Here is an 18,258-nt window from a genome sequence, read left to right as displayed (position 1 = left end):
ATATTACTGGATTATTATTGATGCTACATTACACACATTTGAGTATTTTAATTTATTAAAATGCATCATGTTTTCTAAGCTTGTTTTGTATGCAAAATAGTAATCTGCAAAGTAACTGGTAGAGTGGAGCAAATCTAACCTAAAATAGCTATAGCTATAGCAAAAGCAAAGAAAAAATGAGGAATATCTATTTATTTTTGTGCAGGAAGAGGGTTTCGCACTAATAGTAGATAAACCCCTTTCCCATTTGCACTGATGCTTATCACAGAATTGAATTACTTCTATTAAAATATAACGATAGCCCCAACCACATTCATTACGGTTGTGATTGATTGGTTGTAAACTTAAACATCAGTGTCGTGTTGTTTGCAACCATGGCCACTCAACCAGAAAGTTACAGCAACGTTTACAAGGAAGATACACGCCCAAGAAGCAATATAAGATGACTGACATGTCGCTCAGCCAATCACTGTGAGGGTAGGCTGGATTTCCGGTGACATTGACAAATCAGTAATGGCAAGACAAGAACAACTTTAATATGTCAGCAAAACAACACCGAGGGGGAGTGAACTTATGGACAGCAGTCATATTTTGAAGAAACATAATATTTTCACCTAATTGTGCGCGGGCACAGTTCAGCCGAAAGGTAAACTGACTAACGGCGCTTCTTTTTTGGTATATTGTGACATGTGACTACTCAGCGTAGTGCTAACTGTCCAAACTTTCTGACATGGGTCCAGTTCGCTAGCTGGAGATTCTGTAACTAGAGCCAGCGTCGCCCGGACTAGCTAGCAGGCTAGTTGCTATGCTAGCTAACGTCAGCTAGCTGTTAGCTAAGTTCCCCATCGATCGAGCGATGCAGACCGCCTGGAACGTCTAAAGGCGTTTGTTTTGTGAAACTGTGTGCTTTTAGTTTTAATATTAAAGTTTACTTTCGCCTCTAAAGATGGCATCAAGGTCATGTCAAGAGCTTGACTTTCATCTAAACTTTGATTTTGCTTGTACATCCGTGATGGCCACCAGTTTTGGGGAAGCCATGATCCAATCAGAGTTCTCCAAAGTGATAGTTACCAAGCTAACGTTACTGTAGAAAACATACGATTGTCAGAAAACAACGATGTAACGCGAGCGCTATTATATTGAAATAATCTTTGTCGCGCTATTCGTTCTTTATCTTATTGGTAATTAGTTTATCTAACGCTAGGCGTATGTTTTAACGCTGTGAATACGGCCTTTTTTTCTCCCCCCCGCCTTTCCTTGAAATTGTTTACATCATTGACAGTGGTCGTACTAACGGTACTGACAGCATTCCTTTAGCATTATCAGAGATGAGTCGTGATATACTTAAACAAACATTTTAAAACTGTAACGTTAGGTGAGATAAATAGGATCAGTTGCATTTGACATCAGAAATTAATAAGAGTTTCTAATTTGATTAAGTAGTCATTCAAAATGATGCTAAAGTGGAATGGATGTCCAGTGATGCCATTGCATGCTGTCTCGAGTGATAACCATGCGCACAGGTAGCCTACACTTCACTGTTACTATAAGGTCTCGACCTGCGCGGAGTGCGAGGGGGTGTATCTGCTTTGTTTACTGCCACTGGCAGTCAGTAGGGAATAAAAAGGGCCATCGAAATCAAGCATTTGTTTTCGGAGAAATTTGCAATCCATGTACTCAATGCATACTTATACTTCTGTAATGTATATCTGCAATTTACATATTATGGTTCATTTAATGCTTATATTCATAATGAGGCTGATTTTTTTGTACGGATTTATTTATTTTTTAAATCTCAACATGTTTCAGGTCTTAGGACGCACACTGACTATGATTAGTAGAGGGGGGAGAGAAAGAAGGAATGACATAAAACAAAGGTCCCTGAGCAGTTACTGTATGTGGTTCACATTATAAACTCGAGGTCACCACAGTGTAACTAAGTACATTTACTCTACTGGACAGGAGTACAGATTTGAGGTATTTGTATTGATTATTTCTATTCTATGCAACTTTATGCTTCTACTCCATTAAACACTTGCTTTTGAGGGATGGACTATCCATTTTTAGCAAGTCATGTGCTTTTGCAAGTTATCCACTAGGTTTTGCAGTTTGCACTAATTGTTTTGAGAAATGCACTAACTGTTGTGAAAATTTTAAGAGTGATGTAAGAAAAGCACCAAAGCTATTGAGAAAAACTGTAAGTAAAGGATCTGAATACTTCCTCCATCACTGGGCCACCGGGATGCCACCTGATTCATGTAATCTGAAAGTGATTAGATTATCTTGTTAAATTTTTTTTTACCTGAAATAATAATAAGGACTCCAGTTACAAGGTAGACACACAATGCATATAACAAAACTGAATTTTTACCGGCCACCTCAATTTTTGCCCATATCCCACCGAAAACATATTCTTTTAATGCATGCTGCTTAAAATGAAAATGTACACCGAAATGCTAAAAACAGCAGTGTAATATAGAAGCCTTTTTGGATCTTATAATAAGTTTTTATTTACACTGGCACAGAGCAGTTGATTTAAGACAGAAAGGTTTACGTCATTTAAGAACCTGTGTTTTCAAATAATAAGAAATCACTATTTCACATCTTTCTTACATGAAGTCCAGCTCATAAAACGAAAGAGCAGGAAATTTAAACAACAGTTAAAATATTAAAATACCTAAAATGTTATAATGGCATTGAACTTGTAAGGTTTGCATGGCATTAAAATCCTGTCTCTCCTTTTTTCTTCCTGAAGCTGTCTGGTGTCCTCCCAGCAATTCGGTAGATGTCCACCCCTTCAGACACATCAGGTGGTATGTCCCATCCTGGACCTTCTCCCGGGGCAGGTCTATCCCCGGGGCCAATCTTGGGCCCCAGTCCTGGACCGGACCCTTCACCAGGTTCTGTTCACAGTATGATGGGACCCAGTCCTGGACCTGGAACACCCAATGCACCTCATGGCATGCAGGGCCAGGGACAAAGTGATTACTCTCAGGACAGCATGTATCCTATGCACAAGGTACAGTGCTGCTGGATAGTGTTGTAATACTTATTTTATCTCCTTGTAGTCTTCAACAGGCTTGTTGTTGCTGCATGGTTTTAAAGAGACAAAAGGCCAACAAACAAATTTGCCAGACCAATATGTCGACTGTATTGGCTTATTCCACATATATTGCCGCATATGTTTCCTGATAAGTAACAAGAAATTCCAGTAAGAAATGCCAAATTTTATTTAAGGTAATTTTAGAAAGTGTCTCTGTGACATAGTTTGTCTGCTAGAAAGCAAGGATATAGTTCGCTTTAGGATTTATTTTAAGATCTAGTTGTTTATGAACTGCATTTATGATAACAATGTAATGGTCACTTGTTGCCTGTTTGCAGCACAATACCGAAATAAATGAAAGATGATTAAATCTGTGTTTTTCATCTTCTTCTGAGATATTTATTTGTGCAGTTATGTGTAGTGTCTCTACAGTTTTGGCATGCAGCATCTAAGAAATACAGCTACACATATATGCAATAAATGAATTTTAATCTTGAATTTTTTCCCCCTATTTCTTTAGACCATGGAGGGGATGAATGACAAGACCATGGCAGATGCGATGCACTTTGGGCACATGAAAGGTGTGGGGATGCGATCTCTGCATAGTGGTATGGGGCCTCCACAGAGTCCTATGGATCAGCACAACCAAGGTATCTTATTGCTTCGCTTTTAAAACTAAAAGCGTTGTAAGATGGGGAAATTGAATTATGTTTGTTTTATTAATTAAAGTTTGTAGTAAGGCAACTTTATTTTTGCTCAGTCGCATCAGAAACTTCATCAGTACTTAACAGTAGTGGTTCCCAACCATTTTGGCTTGTGTCCCCTTGAAAGTGTCCCTTGTCACAGGTTGCAGATTTTGTCTATAGATTATAACTGGACCAACTAAATGGTGGTTATTCCTTCTGTTTTATTTAAATACTTTTTATATGTTTAAAAGGTTAAATATTCTGGTCGTCAACAAAAAAAAGCAAAGATTTGGGAGATATGTATGTTTCCCTTTTCTGTCTTGTCCTGTCCTACTCCTTGGGAACCACTGTTTTAAGGATGCTATTTGAATTTTGGGTATGTAAAATTCATTCAATCTCCTTCCCATTTACTGTAGGCTACATATCCCCGCATCCATCCCCCATGGGTGTCCATGAGCATGCCTCTAGTCCCATGTCGGGAGGTGGTGGGGGACCCACACCACCCCACATGCCTCCCTCCCAGTCAGGTCCAATGATGCCCATGGATCCACAGGGAGCCATGTCCAACATGGGCCAGCAGGGGCGTGGACCTTCTGCTTTCAGTGCAGTCCAGCTGCAGCAGCTCAGAGCTCAAATCCTGGCCTACAAGATCTTGAGCCGAGGGCAACCCCTGCCTGAAAACCTCCAACTGGCTGTTCAGGGCAAGAGGAGCCTACCCACAATGCAACAGCAGCAGCAGCAGCAACAACAGCAGCAGCCACAGCAGCAGGCACCTAGCGCTAGTCCTTACAACAGGCCTGCAGGTGAGAAAGTACAGTTGTCAAGTGATACAAACTTGACATGCTTGTTTCTTTGTTATGAGCAAGTGAATCTAGATTGTGCACGATTGTCTTGTTACAGTGTAGGATCTCTTAAACTCACAGGAATTCTGGTCAAATATTATTTGATAATGTACCCTGTTGTCCAAGTGACTAATGGAGACAACAATTTTTTAAGTTTTGTCAAAATTGAACGAGAGCCCTGCAGCCAGCAGCCATGAAACACGTTGCAATGTAATGCCTCCGGGTGTTTGCGGACCGTTGGTGTACATCCACTAAAAGTGTTTGTTTTTGCAACTGACAGGCTCAGATTGTTATAATAAATGTCTGACAACCTTATGGAAAGGATCCCTTCCGAGATAGGCTAGATAGATTTTTGTTTAACCATAAACAGCTGTTATTTAGCTCTTGCTAAAGCCCCCAGCCTCCGTTCACAAAAAGTTTTGCCTGAAAAGTTTTATCATTGTTAAACACACTTTCAAATGCAACATAAACAAAAAAAACTCACCAAAACCTTCTTGGTTAATCTTTTTGCTGTTCCAACAATCATCACCAATTCTGGATTGGTTGAAATAAACTCTTAATTAACCAAATCAGGAGAGGAGAGAGAGGGTGGACATTAGAGAGGCAGTAGGGAGAAACAGCGCGTAGGTCTGGAATATTCTCACATCTACATTTAAACATATGCATAGACTTAAACATGTTGAATTTTCCTGGTAAAACAAAAACAAACAAACAAACAAAAAACGGCATGTACTGGACAATAGAAACTGGTTTTGTGACTCTGTAGTCGGTCATGCAGGGCTTTCAATGCAGCTGCATTGAAATTGTGTCTTGCACTTTGAAAATACAACAGACGAATGACTGTATGAATTGCTATTATGTTGAAAGGTATGCCAATGGCACCTATGGGTGGTCCCCAGTCAAGTCCCTGCCCTACCCCAGCAATGCAAGGACACAGTCAAAGCGCAGGACCCAAGCCTTGGTCTGATGGTAAGTTAGTACTTTATAAGTGCATATGGTTGACCACTTGAGCTGTAGAGCTGAATGTATGCATTGGCTAAAGCCACTGTGAGCTGCGTTAGCTTTGGCTTACCTTCCACATTTTGAATCCAAACATCATAATCCAGGGTTGAAGTGAAAGGTTTGGGACTTACTGGGCTACATCCATATGTTTGATGTGTAGTCTTTCATCTGATTCTCTTTGAAAGCAGACTAAGGTGAATCCTCCGTTCCCTGGAATATTGTGGAAGGATTCTACAATTCAAGGTTGACTTCATTTATAGTTTAACAACACTGGCTTTAAAGAGGCAGCATAATTTTTTTCTGCTAAGAGGGAAATCCACCACAAAAACACAATTTGCATATGTTGCTGGACATCATCTGGACAGCTCCATCTGGACAACACTAGTTTTCCCTGGGAGAAAACTGGGAGACATACAATACATTGACAACACCCACAGTCATTTCCTCATGGAAATTTTGGTACATACAGTGTTATTGTTGATGAATGCTGCAGTGAAATAATTTCTCAGTAGGATGAGACATTGAAGTCTGCATGTCTAAAGAGTCTCCACTTCTCCACTTCTCCCTCTTTCACTTGGTGTCATTCAAAATGTATTCTTCGATTTCCAAGATTTTGAAGCAAGTTTTTTTTTCGTTTTTAGTGCTTTTATACACATTAGACCTTGTGTCAGGTATCCCTGGTGGAAGTGTTACAGCTGTCATTAAAACGAAAGGTTTATCCACCTCTGAAGGATTTTATTAAACATCCCAGCTGTCTGTAGCTTTTAGACAACACTACCACAGTGTTCACCCACACACCAACAGCAAAACAGGTTTTTCCCAGGTGTCTGCCTCAGTTGCCAAGTGCCATTATGTGTGTCTATAGGAGATCTGTACTTCACAAATGGACCAGGGATCTTAAATGATTCCTAATAATTCTTATGAATCTCATGACTTTATCATGAATAGACAAAGGGGTGAAAAGGAGGGAAAAATGGTAGCAAGCAAGACACAGCGATAGACATATGCTATAGATCCAGAAATGTATGCCTTTTTGTCATTCATAACCATAATTAGCAATTTCTAGCATTTACTGAAGTTAAATGGTGCATTATACAAGTAGCACTTCTCTTTTGTTTTTTCCTAATTGTACAAATGTTTGCAGATGTATAAATGCATATCAAGCAGTACATCGATAACTCAGGCAGTTAAACAACTTGTCATCATTATTTTGTGATTTTGATCATGTTTGTATCAACCTGCCCTACTGAGAATTGACCCAATAACAGAGTCTTTGGTCTCCAGGTCAGGGTGGTGAAAATCAAGCCAACACCCAAAAGCACCTCACTCCTGCTGCCAGTGGACGCCCATCCCCTGCTCCACCTCAGGCTTCTGCCGTGCCAGCTGGGCCAATGCCGGGCAGCACAGTGGCCCCTCAGCCTCCCGGGCAGCAGGTGTCCCCCATGCTCCAGATGCAGCAGAAACAGAACCGCATCACGCCAATCCAGAAGCCCCAGGGCTTGGACCCAGTGGGGATCCTGCAAGAGAGAGAGTACAGGTATTTATCTTTATTGCACAGTTAACACTGTTCTCAGCATACAGAAACACTCACTGCACATTCAATTCATGAACAGGTCTTATTTTGAGAACCTTCCAGAGTTCATTCGTGAGCAGCATTGTAAAGATGTTCAAAATAAGACTGTAGCAACTTTGAGGTTCTACATATACCACAAACAAATATGAAACTGTCTTTATTTAGTCCACCAGTTTTTGGAGCTCTGGAACAAGTGAAAGTATAAGGCTGTTTGTTTGTTTGTTTTCATGTCCCTGTGTTGGAATAATTTACATTTTCAGGCTGGTTTGTACATGGTGGAGTCTGATGCTTTCTCCAATGTGGGAAGTTTTTTCAGTAACTGGATGGCTTAAAGTAGAGAACCTAGCAGGAGACGTCTGGGTCACAGTCAAGTCAATTTTATTTATATAGCCTATGATCACAAATTACTAGTTGGCAGAGGGAGGGAGACAGTGAGAGAGAGAGAGGGAGAGAGAGAGATGTTTAACCTTGTGTCTGCTGAATTCTAACTTTTGAATTGATTTAATTCAGACTTAAGCTGTGAAGGAAGTCTAAAATGAGTTTAATTTGAAATCTGATTTACGTCTTGCCTGTGAACTTAATAATGTGAAGAACATTTTGTGGTGAAAGCCCCTATTGTCTTTGGTGAAGGTGCTGTGCATACACAATCACAACTCACTGTTGCCGTCTGTTATATTACCTGCAGGCTGTATCATATTATAAAAACAGAGATGTCTGATGGAGATATGATGAAAGCTCACAGGCCTTAATCTTGCTGTGGTCCAGAGGCTTGTTTTACTTCATATGACTTCAAGGCTCTTGTTTTGATGATCTCCTCTAGTGCTCTCTGATCATCTCTGACAAGCTGCATTGGTCAAGAGCAATGCTCAGAGACAGCTGACCTCTCTTTGTGTTATCTGTCCAATTAGACCATCTGAACATACAGTACCTCTGTGACAACAGCAACATTCATAGTGCTACATTGTAACAGTTTATTGCAAAACATTGACAGTTATATAATCAAATTGATAAAATCAGAGCATGTAAAATATTATGGAGTGTTCCCCTTGGGTTAGTATGAGGTGAAGTATATATATCCTATTCAGTACATGCAAAAATGCCAAACAAATGATTTCTTTATTAACTCTAGTTATTTACTTCAAATGAGGCTCTTGACGGTCCCTCAGTGTTACAACATTAGTCCAACATCGCCCCAGCCTGTGGGAGTAGCCACATTAGCTGGGCAACATGCTAACAGTAAGATTAACCTAAAAAATAAACAGAAAAGCAACATAAAACATGGCAAAATGTACAGCTTCCAAGTTTGAAGACGGGTCATGGACAGCCGCTATCGATCCATCCTTGAGGCTGAACTCTTGCTGGCTCTCTTTGACAAGGGAGAGAATAACCCCCTTTGTTGTTGACTTCGGGCTTTGTGCCTTTGCAGACGTTTTACATGCACCAAAAGCTATATAACACACCAAAGGAAAGGGATAAACCCCCAAAAGCATAATATAGCCTCTTTAACCTTCTTGCTGTGTCATGCCTTTATTATGTGGTCTTTCCAGGGTAGTTGTTTTTTATTTTCAAAAAAAGGCCTGTTTGGACCAGTTTATTACAGACTGACTTACCATCTTCATGATGTTCCTCAGGTTGCAGGCTCGGATTGCACATCGAATCCAGGAACTGGAAAGTTTGCCTGGCTCTCTGCCCCCTGACCTGAGAACTAAAGCCACAGTGGAGCTGAAGGCATTACGTCTCTTAAACTTTCAACGGCAGGTATGCAGCAGTTGACGTGTTCCATGTTCAGTGTGGAACGGAATATTGATTTCCCCAAAATTACTCACAGTTGAGGCAGTTGGTTTTTCCTCGAGAGAAAATTAATTTTAAATTTAATGATGCAATTTTATGTATCATAATGTATTATTTTCAGTTTTGCTTACTGTTGCACTTAACATCAGTTAACCAAAAAAAAATGAAAAGAGTCTGGTCTGTAACCTGTGCATATCTCATAACAGCTGAGGCAGGACGTAGTAGCATGTATGAGGCGAGACACAACCCTGGAGACAGCCCTCAACTCGAAGGCTTACAGACGCAGCAAGCGGCAGACGCTGAGGGAGGCACGCATGACTGAGAAGCTGGAGAAACAGCAGAAGTTGGAGCAGGAGAAGAAACGCAGACAGAAACATCAGGTGAGCCACACTAGAATAACTATAATAAAATTCAGACAAAAGCTGTGTCAGGACTGGTTGCAAGATTCAGGAACAAAAGTGGTCCAGTGTGTTAGTATTGAGTCAGTACAGCAGCAGTACTGCTTTCCAACATGTGTTGTTCTATTTTTTTTTTTTTTTCATGAATTTGCCCTGAATTTAATGCCCTGCAAACAAGTGTTTTCAAACTGAGATTTCAATACAAAATACAAAGGTGATTCACTCTAACGATGTTAGAAAGTAAAGTTCAGTACTTTCACCATTCACGTTTTCTGCAAGCTGCTGCTGAAAATGTTTGATGAAGACGAAAAAACATTGAAACTGACATCGGTGATGTATTTCTTGACAAAACTAAATTTAGGAGTGTCAGAAGGAGCAAGGCAGCATCATCAAACACTCTTGACTTGAGGTCTCATGACTTGTTTTTCAGGAATATCTCAACAGTATCCTTCAGCATGCTAAGGACTTTAAAGAGTATCACCGCTCCGTGTCCGGCAAAATCCAGAAACTCACCAGATCTGTCGCCAACTGGCACACCAACACAGAGCGGGAGCAAAAGAAGGAGACTGAAAGAATCGAGAAGGAGAGAATGAGGAGACTTATGGTAAGGACCTCGAAGTCAAAATATAGTATACTGTACCATTCAGAAATAAAAAAACAGTCCTAAGAGCTGTACACTTGAGACTTTTCATGGCAGCATTTGCATTATTGCAATTGATTTCAAACAAAACAGTTTTCATAAATCAGTTTTAACTACTGATTATTTAGGCTTTTTGTTTTCAATTAATTTACAGCTGTCAGAGATGAGAATAAACATCACATTTTGTCACCAGCTTAACTGATCATAAACAGTCATACTGACTGATGCTGGTATATGTACAAGTTAAAGACACTGCATACTTTGTACATTGTATAAATATATCACATTTTCAAAGCACTGCCTATATTATGTACTGCATAATTAATGGGTAGTTTTCCATTGATTTTAAAAATAAAACAAATCTGTGACACTGAACATACAGTATGCTTCCAGATAGAGATGTATCGATGGAGCGAGTTTCACCACTTTGTAAACACATGATTGTATTTAGGATGTTACTACATGGGCTCAGGAACACTTGGTTAAACAATTATTGATCAACATTGATGAGTCGAGACTGTACAGCATATGGGATTGATGCATTTGCACACCAGGGCTGGACTAACCATATATACCACAGACAAACTGGCTTTGAATGAATATTATCAAGCTTTAGATAAGTGATCACCAACTGGTGGCCTGCGGGCCGAAACCGGACCTCTGAACCGTCCAATCCAGCCTGCGACTGGACTCAAAATTGTGAGGATCAAAGAGGAAATATCGTGTGGTCCCCACTATTAAAGCAACTGAACAGTAATCTGATCAGTAATCTCCACCATTTATGATTCTATTTACAATCTGAAATGAGGACAAACTCACTGCGCTGTTTAACATTTATTGTTTCACATTTCTTTTTTTATGTAACTTTTCCTCATGCCTTTGCTTAACATTTGGTTTTTATTTCAAAGTCTCAACAACAAGCTTCAAACTAGAAGACTTGTCAGTTCAAAAAAGGAGAAAAATCAACTGAAAATAGCATGGTAATTACTGACCTGGTATCAGAACAAAACACAGGTCACAAATAATGTTCGGCACATCAAATAAAACGTTAGGATAAGTAGGATATAGCAAGTCATTTTACTTGAATTGAGTTGAGGCAAAATATCTCTATCATTCCTTGTCTGTGGTATAGGTGATAGGAGCCTGACTGATAAAGGCTAAAAATGTCTTCAGTTTTGTAATAAAACAGTATATAAACATTAAACATCAAATAATAATGTTAGGCCCAAATGTGATTTTTATTTCATTTTATTTGAGTATCCGGGCCCCAAGGTGTCCTTCCAGAAAAGTTCTGGCCCTCCGACAAATATAGTTGGTGACCCCTGCTGTGAATAATATTTTGGCGCTTTTGATCCTCAAAAGGCTCTGGTCTTTTTCTACCATTAACCTCCTGTCACCATTCCCCTCTCAGGCAGAAGATGAAGAAGGCTACCGAAAACTAATTGACCAAAAGAAAGACAAGCGGCTGGCCTACTTGCTGCAGCAGACAGATGAATACGTGGCCAACCTCACCACCCTGGTGTACGAACACAAAGCTGCCCAAGCTGCCAAGGAGAAGAAGAGGAGGAAGAAGAGAAAGAAGGTAGGAAGAGAAGTGGTGATTATTCACAGGTTGCTGCTTTTAGGTTAGAAGGTTTTTGGTAAAAAAGAAAAAAACAAAACAAAACAAAGATCCTAGGTTGGTTCTCATGGTCTCTCAGTGTTGTTGGGTTTGTATCCTTACAGAAAATCTGGCCACCCCGAGGAGCACAAGCCACTGCTGAACAGTGACGTGAATTATGCCTTATGATTGCTTTAATCTCACAGTTCATTATTTTGTTGCGCCTTTCAGAATGACAATGTGGTTATTGTTAGGGATCACATGGCCTCCTCGTGATTTAAAGCATTGAAAGGCTGTCAAAGCCAGTGGCTTAATGGGGAGAAAGTGGAAGCTACGCCACATCATTTCACACCTGTTTGAGTGGCAGCACTAATCAGTGAACTCTTGTTTGACTGGAACGAACACCTGCAGACTCTCAGCCGCTCACAGCACCTGGTCTGAGATCCCTGACACTGATGCTAGCCATTTTAAAAAGGCTCTTTATGGAACCACATGCTGTGTTGAGTAAATGTGGTAATGTTTCTGGGAATACAACAAAAAAATATAAATTTCAGTACACTGCGTGGTTCTTGGTAATCCTGTTTGAGAGCTTTTCCTTTGTGACCTCTAAAGAATGAGTGACTTTGCCCTTTAACAGCGTAATGGAGGACTAAAACCTAAACCATTATAGAACCTCCATTGGAGAGAGATTGCCTAATGTTGGTGTTACCTATACTTTCAACTTACCCTGCTGTTCTATAAAATAACAACTTAATGACATGTCAGCTGAATGAGTTTATGTGTTTGATGTCTAGAAGGTGGATGGAGATGGCGAAGGCACCAGTGCCATCGGACCTGATGGAGAGGTGAGCTGCAGTGCCTTATTCTGTCATGTTTTCCTTTTAGTTGTAATTTTTTCCCCATTTTGGTCATTTAACATGTTAACCTGTTCTGGAGCTATGTGTTTAAAGTGGCTATAATCAGCATTTCTATAATCGTAAATTATCAAATGATAATGTGATGAGATGTGATGTGAAAGGGGCGCTCGTAGTGATGAGCTGGCAGAATTATCAGAATTACCCCTCGTCTGCATCTCCCCTCAGCTTTACTGAGATTTATAGTGAGGTTCAGCTCATTGTTAAGTTGTCTGGCCAATAACGTTACTGTTTTGGTTCACAGTCAGCACTCTCATAGCATTGTTTTCAGCTGCAGGAGGCAGCTGTTTAGACTGAAAAAGCTGTTAAGACCCACAGTACACTACCTGCTCAGCACCAAACAGCAGGCAGACACAGAGACTAGCTGGTGAACATAGTGGAGCATTTAGCAGCTGAAGAGTCAGACATTTCCCTCAGGGGCTAAAAAAGGATAAATATTGGACTTACTCTGATCACGTGGACAGAACATGTCCAAATGAATGATAATGTTGCCCCATAACTGCTGTATGTGTAAATAAGCAACTGTTTGCTGACAAGTTTGACATTATCAACTTAAAAGGTGATAAAATGTCAAAGTTGTGTGCACAACTTGTTTCTGCTGACATATCTGCAGTGAAAGAGCTTGATAATAACTGCTGGTTAAGGTAGTATTTCTGAGCTGTAATCAAATTTCATATAACTTCCACCAGCTCACAACAGCAACAGAAAAGTGCTGTATTAAAACTCAGTAAATGTGATCAGAGAGAGCAGGGAGAGACTGAACACAGGTTGAAATGAGGCTCCTTCCTCCTTCTCATGGTCTCCAGTTACAAATAAGAAAAGCTTGTTTTGTTTTTAAGACAAGTCAGTAACAAATAAAATGCATAGTTAAAAACCGATTTTAATTCACCTGTCAATAATTACAGGCACTCATGTGCATTCACAAATTCCGTGCTTCGTGTTTGTCCCTGCGGTGTGTTTGTCCCGTAGCCCATGGATGAGAGCAGCCAAATGAGTGAGCTGCCAGTCAAAGTGATTCAGACAGAGACTGGGAAAGTTTTGCAAGGAACAGATGCTCCCAAATCCAGCCAGCTGGAGGCCTGGCTCGAGATGAACCCCGGGTGAGGAATCATATCATTGACACATAGAACTGTGATAACCTGTGATATTCCTCTGAAATTCGAGTGATGTTATTTTTGTATTTCCAACTTTCTGCAGGTGTTACTATCGGGTTGAAGATGTGTGTGAAGCCTCCACGTTTTACAATTTGTAGCTTCTTTGCAGCAACATCCATATTTTAAGCATATAGTTCACCACATGCTCATTGGTTCTGCTGATATTGAGCTTCAGGTGATTGTGGTTGCACCATGTGATGAAGCTCTGTCAGTCCTCTGTAGTCCTCTGGAAAAACAGTCTCTAAGTGAAGACAGCATGTTTTCAGTGGAATCATACATGTCAGGATAGTGAGAACTTATGTTTCACAAAAAAAGATACTTGATACCTTTTATTAACATCCTTCAAAAGCTTCACTACATATATTGCGTTAGTCTGGACGACATGGATGTAAATGCAGCTTGACTGGTTGCCAGCCATAGTGGTTATCACTGCTTATGTTAACTAGCTAGTTGTTTTAATGGATAACAAATCACTGTCACTAATGCTAGGAACAAATGCTTTTGCTTGACAAAAGATTTCTTTCCTATAAAAGTCTTTTTCATTGAAGTGTTGAATCTTGTACTTTTGCGCACGAACCGAAACTGAAGGACCCAATTTTTTTAAATAAGCGCTTCTTCTTGCAAGCGCGCAGTGATCTTACTATGGTTGGATAGAATAATGAGGCTTTGTGCTTAAACAGATATGTAGTTTGTCAAGGTTGAGTGGGGATTTAACCAGATGTCATCCCAAATAAATTAGCAAACCATGCCTGTATTGGGAGCTGCTTAAGATGTATGTTCTTTTGTGTTACAGAAATATTAACTGTACATTCTATTTCCCTTGTTTTCCTCTTTGTGGCCGTTCTTCCTTCATAACCAGATATGAAGTTGCCCCACGGTCAGACAGTGAGGAGAGCGGCTCAGAGTTTGAGGAAGAGGTTTGTGACTTTCTCATTAATGAACTCCCTCGGTGGAGGAGTTTAAATCAGCCTCACTCTCCTGCAGTTGTTCAAATCATTCAGATGGTTATTAAATGGGATTTAGTGCACATCTCAGTCAGACTAACTCAACATGTACAATACATACACACACTAAAAACACACATCAAACTCCACCAGGGGGCTGTAGTTGTATGCACTTCAGTAGCGCTATTTCTGATGATTTTGTTTCATCTTCGTCAGAGCTACTTCTGTTATCTGTCATTATTATATGAATGCTCTCAGTCATGTGTTATCAATTTTGCCTTATAAGGAGGAAGAGGATATGGCCAAGGCAGAAACAGAGGAGAAGATAATCGATCCCAATGGGGACTTGGTGTTTGTGAAGGCTGCCAAGCACATCATCGAGTATTGTATTACTTCCCACTATCCCACTATCTCAGATTTCTTGACTGTATGCTTTTTTTTCATCCCTGAATTGCATCAGTAAGAGACAAAGATAAAAGATAAAATCTTTTTCCCAACTGCTATTGTTTAAAAAGACATAATACATTAAAAGTGAAGAACGTGTTTTTCTTCTTCAAAGGATTTCAAAGAAATTCCTTCTGATTTTCCCAACAGGAGTCTCACGTTGGGGTAAACCAGTCACTGAGATTAAAGAAAAAATAAAATAGAGTAAACACATAAATGAGACAAGCTGTGTTAGACCTTGTGCTGAATCTAGACGTTTCCACAGGGGCTCTTAGAGAGAAGCTCAGGCTGTACTCCAGCTGAGCTCCCGGTGCCAGACCCAGCTAAGCCTTGAAACTGATCATTAAAATCAATTGTAAAGTTCAGTTGGGGTCAGAGGGGTTTCAAATACTTTCTCTTTTTTACGTCACACACACACACACACACACACACATTCAGGTCGGCCAAGCAGGATGTGGATGATGAATACAGTGTTCCTACTGGACAAACCAGCTCCCAGTCTTATTATGGTGTGGCCCATGCTGTCATCGAGAGGGTGGAGAAGCAGTCGTCGCTGCTGATCAACGGCACACTGAAACATTATCAGGTACACGCAGGCACACACATAAACTTGCATCCCCCTTTATTTTGTAGACTCCTGTAACAGCTTTTTGCTGGTTTTATTGCTCACCTTTGAATAGTGCTTGTTATTGTAGATTATTATTTTTTATCCACTCTGTTTGAAATGAGTCTCAGAGTGTTTACCGCCTTTCTGCAGACAACCTTTTTGGCATGAGACGCAAACAAATTCACATTTGTATTTTCACTTAGCAATTCTAATTTGTTTTGTTTGTTTTCCTGGCTTTGATTTTTTTTTCCAACAACATCAAAACCACTTTAACAAAAAGTGTTCATTTTGCACCATTGTTCACAAATCTTGGATGATCAATTGTCCTTTAAACTAGTCACTAAGGAGGATGTTTAAAATGGCAGCTGATTTTGACACGGGACAGTAATTTAACAAATACAAAGGTGAAAAACTGAAAGGAATGGAAATGATTGAGTTTCCATCCATGAACTAGTTGGCAGTGACTTAAAATTGTTACACTGAGAAAAGGAGTGGCAACATACAGTGCCAGAGGTATGGTCCCAGTGAAATTTTACCATTTTTCCTTGATAAATGACTTGAACTACTGATCCAGTATAAAAAAAAAATTGTAATGAATTTTCTTTCAAGTTGCTTGCGTACAACAACAACAACAACATCTGAGCATGTCAAACAAACTCAGGCAGGCAAAAAACTCTGCTTCTGAAATGCTCCTGGTGAGGTATAAAGCCATGTGGAAACAAACACCCTCATGTTTCAAGACATATTTAGCACTCTAGCACAGGGCTACAGCCAGTGATCATTTTCATTATTGATTAAATAGTTGGTTCACATCAGAACAACGCTCACACCCCCATACAGTATACATTTAAAGAGACACTGGTTGCTGTAATTCTTCTTCCTATTTATCCTGGTCATGAAGAGATCCCCTCATAATACAGTTCCAATGTAAATGATGTTGGATACAATCGACAGTCTTTGTTCTGTGCAAAAAGGATTTTAAAGTTTATAGAGACTCAAAGACTATATCTTTGGAATTCGTTTTTTGCACTCAGCTAGGACTGTGGGTTTTGTCTCCCATCTTTTGCATTTGAATGATGTTAGAAAGGGATTTCGTCATGTTTTAAACATGTTAAAGCCAGATTTAAAAAAAATGTTAACCAGTTATCTTTCTAAGTTCATAATATATAAGTTCACGAGCCCAGAGCCCATGGTGCCTTTAAAAGTCTTATGTAGAGAAGCTGGAGCCAGTGAGTATTTTATTCATCAAAATAGTTGCAGATTAATTTTCTGTCTATAGACTAATCGATGAATCAACTAATCTAAACAAGGAATGTTGCCAGGCAGGATGGTAACTCAGCCTCTGTTTTGTGATGTATGTATGGAAAGGCTGTTTCATATTTTTGTGTTGTCATATATATATATATATATATATATTTTATTTATTTTTATTTTATTTTATGTTAAAGCTAATGGCATTCTTAATGTGCACACACTTGAAGCTGAGCTGGAAACTAGACCATGGACCACCTCTGTTCATGTCAGCTCTCATCATGGATCATGCAGGGTTCCTAAATACGTTGCTAAAGAGCTGCTGTCATGTAGGTTTGGTCTTGGATGGAGGATGCAATCAAACATATCTGCTACCAGGCAATTGAATACTGAATCGTCTTAGTCAATTTTAAAGACAGCTGTCTGCTCATAACGATGCTCCCACCTTGTTTTTCAGTGTGACACAATAATATTGTCTTTGCTTTACTAAGTTGGGATGGCAGTGAGAGATAGTATATTACAAGAGATAGGGAACTGGCAGTTGGATGCTGCTAACATTTTTCTTTCTTCCAATCAGGTTGCAGTCCTAGCACTTCTGATTTATGGTGTGCCAGGCTTTAAATGAGATATGGTGGCAGCTCCTTGGGGAAATTGGAGCGATTTCAGCTGAACAATAATTGGATAATTTTTTTGCTGTGCCAGCAGCTGTGTAACAGACCATTGTCAACAAGAATTTACAGAAACTACCACAGCAATAGAATTTCTTATGAATTTGACCCTCTACCAGGCTTTTTCTGTGCTATTAGCTGTGCTGTCATTCATTAACTACCGTGCTTGAAACACTTGGTTTATAAAATGCCAATTTGGCGATGAAATTGAAGTGCATTTACAAAACTGACTGCGAAAAGCGTTTAAATAACGTCTTTAGGCACATGTAAAGGTTTGTATTGTTACATGTAGACTGGCAGAAGAAACATATCTGAAAGTCCACTTCAGCCCTAATTATTTTCTCGTTGAGGTGGAACCATTACTCAATTAATTAAGTAGTCGAACTTCTGAAAGGCCAAATAGCCATCAGCTTCTCAGTTGTGAGGATTTTCCAGTTTTCTTCATCTTATGTGATAGTACATTGAATATCTTTGGTAGGACAAAACAAGCTTTTTGAAGACGTTGCCTTTAGCTTTGGAATCTACAGCGGCCATTTTTCATTATGTTCTGATGATAGACCAAATCAAAAAAAGGAATCTTCACATTAATAGGTAATAAAAATATATTGTTAGGTGTTGCCCTGTTTTCTTGCAGCTTAGAGATTACAAGAAGAAGCAGGAAATGATGTGCAACTTTTCTGTTTGTTTACATATGATGCGTA

General features: G+C 39.6%; 1 protein-coding gene across 1 annotated transcript in view; it reads left to right on the top strand.

Annotated features, from left to right (window-relative positions):
- The first annotated feature begins 541 nt into the window (after positions 1-541).
- smarca2 (SWI/SNF related, matrix associated, actin dependent regulator of chromatin, subfamily a, member 2) overlaps positions 542-18,258 on the top strand; it is a 50,069-nt gene continuing 32,352 nt past the window's right edge. The window contains exons 1-15 of the mRNA XM_041936228.1: positions 542-646; positions 2,756-3,019; positions 3,564-3,693; positions 4,146-4,532; positions 5,439-5,540; positions 6,858-7,110; positions 8,778-8,904; positions 9,144-9,317; positions 9,766-9,939; positions 11,387-11,557; positions 12,370-12,420; positions 13,459-13,589; positions 14,503-14,560; positions 14,874-14,968; positions 15,470-15,617. Coding sequence (XP_041792162.1) covers positions 2,786-3,019; positions 3,564-3,693; positions 4,146-4,532; positions 5,439-5,540; positions 6,858-7,110; positions 8,778-8,904; positions 9,144-9,317; positions 9,766-9,939; positions 11,387-11,557; positions 12,370-12,420; positions 13,459-13,589; positions 14,503-14,560; positions 14,874-14,968; positions 15,470-15,617 — 2,235 coding nt within the window. The 5' untranslated portion in view covers positions 542-646; positions 2,756-2,785. The remainder of the gene's footprint in view (positions 647-2,755; positions 3,020-3,563; positions 3,694-4,145; positions 4,533-5,438; positions 5,541-6,857; positions 7,111-8,777; positions 8,905-9,143; positions 9,318-9,765; positions 9,940-11,386; positions 11,558-12,369; positions 12,421-13,458; positions 13,590-14,502; positions 14,561-14,873; positions 14,969-15,469; positions 15,618-18,258) is intronic.

Source organism: Chelmon rostratus, chromosome 5, assembly GCF_017976325.1.
Source record: "Chelmon rostratus isolate fCheRos1 chromosome 5, fCheRos1.pri, whole genome shotgun sequence".
In the NCBI taxonomy this organism is placed as follows: Eukaryota; Metazoa; Chordata; class Actinopteri; order Chaetodontiformes; family Chaetodontidae; genus Chelmon; species Chelmon rostratus.
Note: the sequence above shows the minus strand (reverse complement) of the source record. Positions and strands in the feature narration are given on the sequence as shown.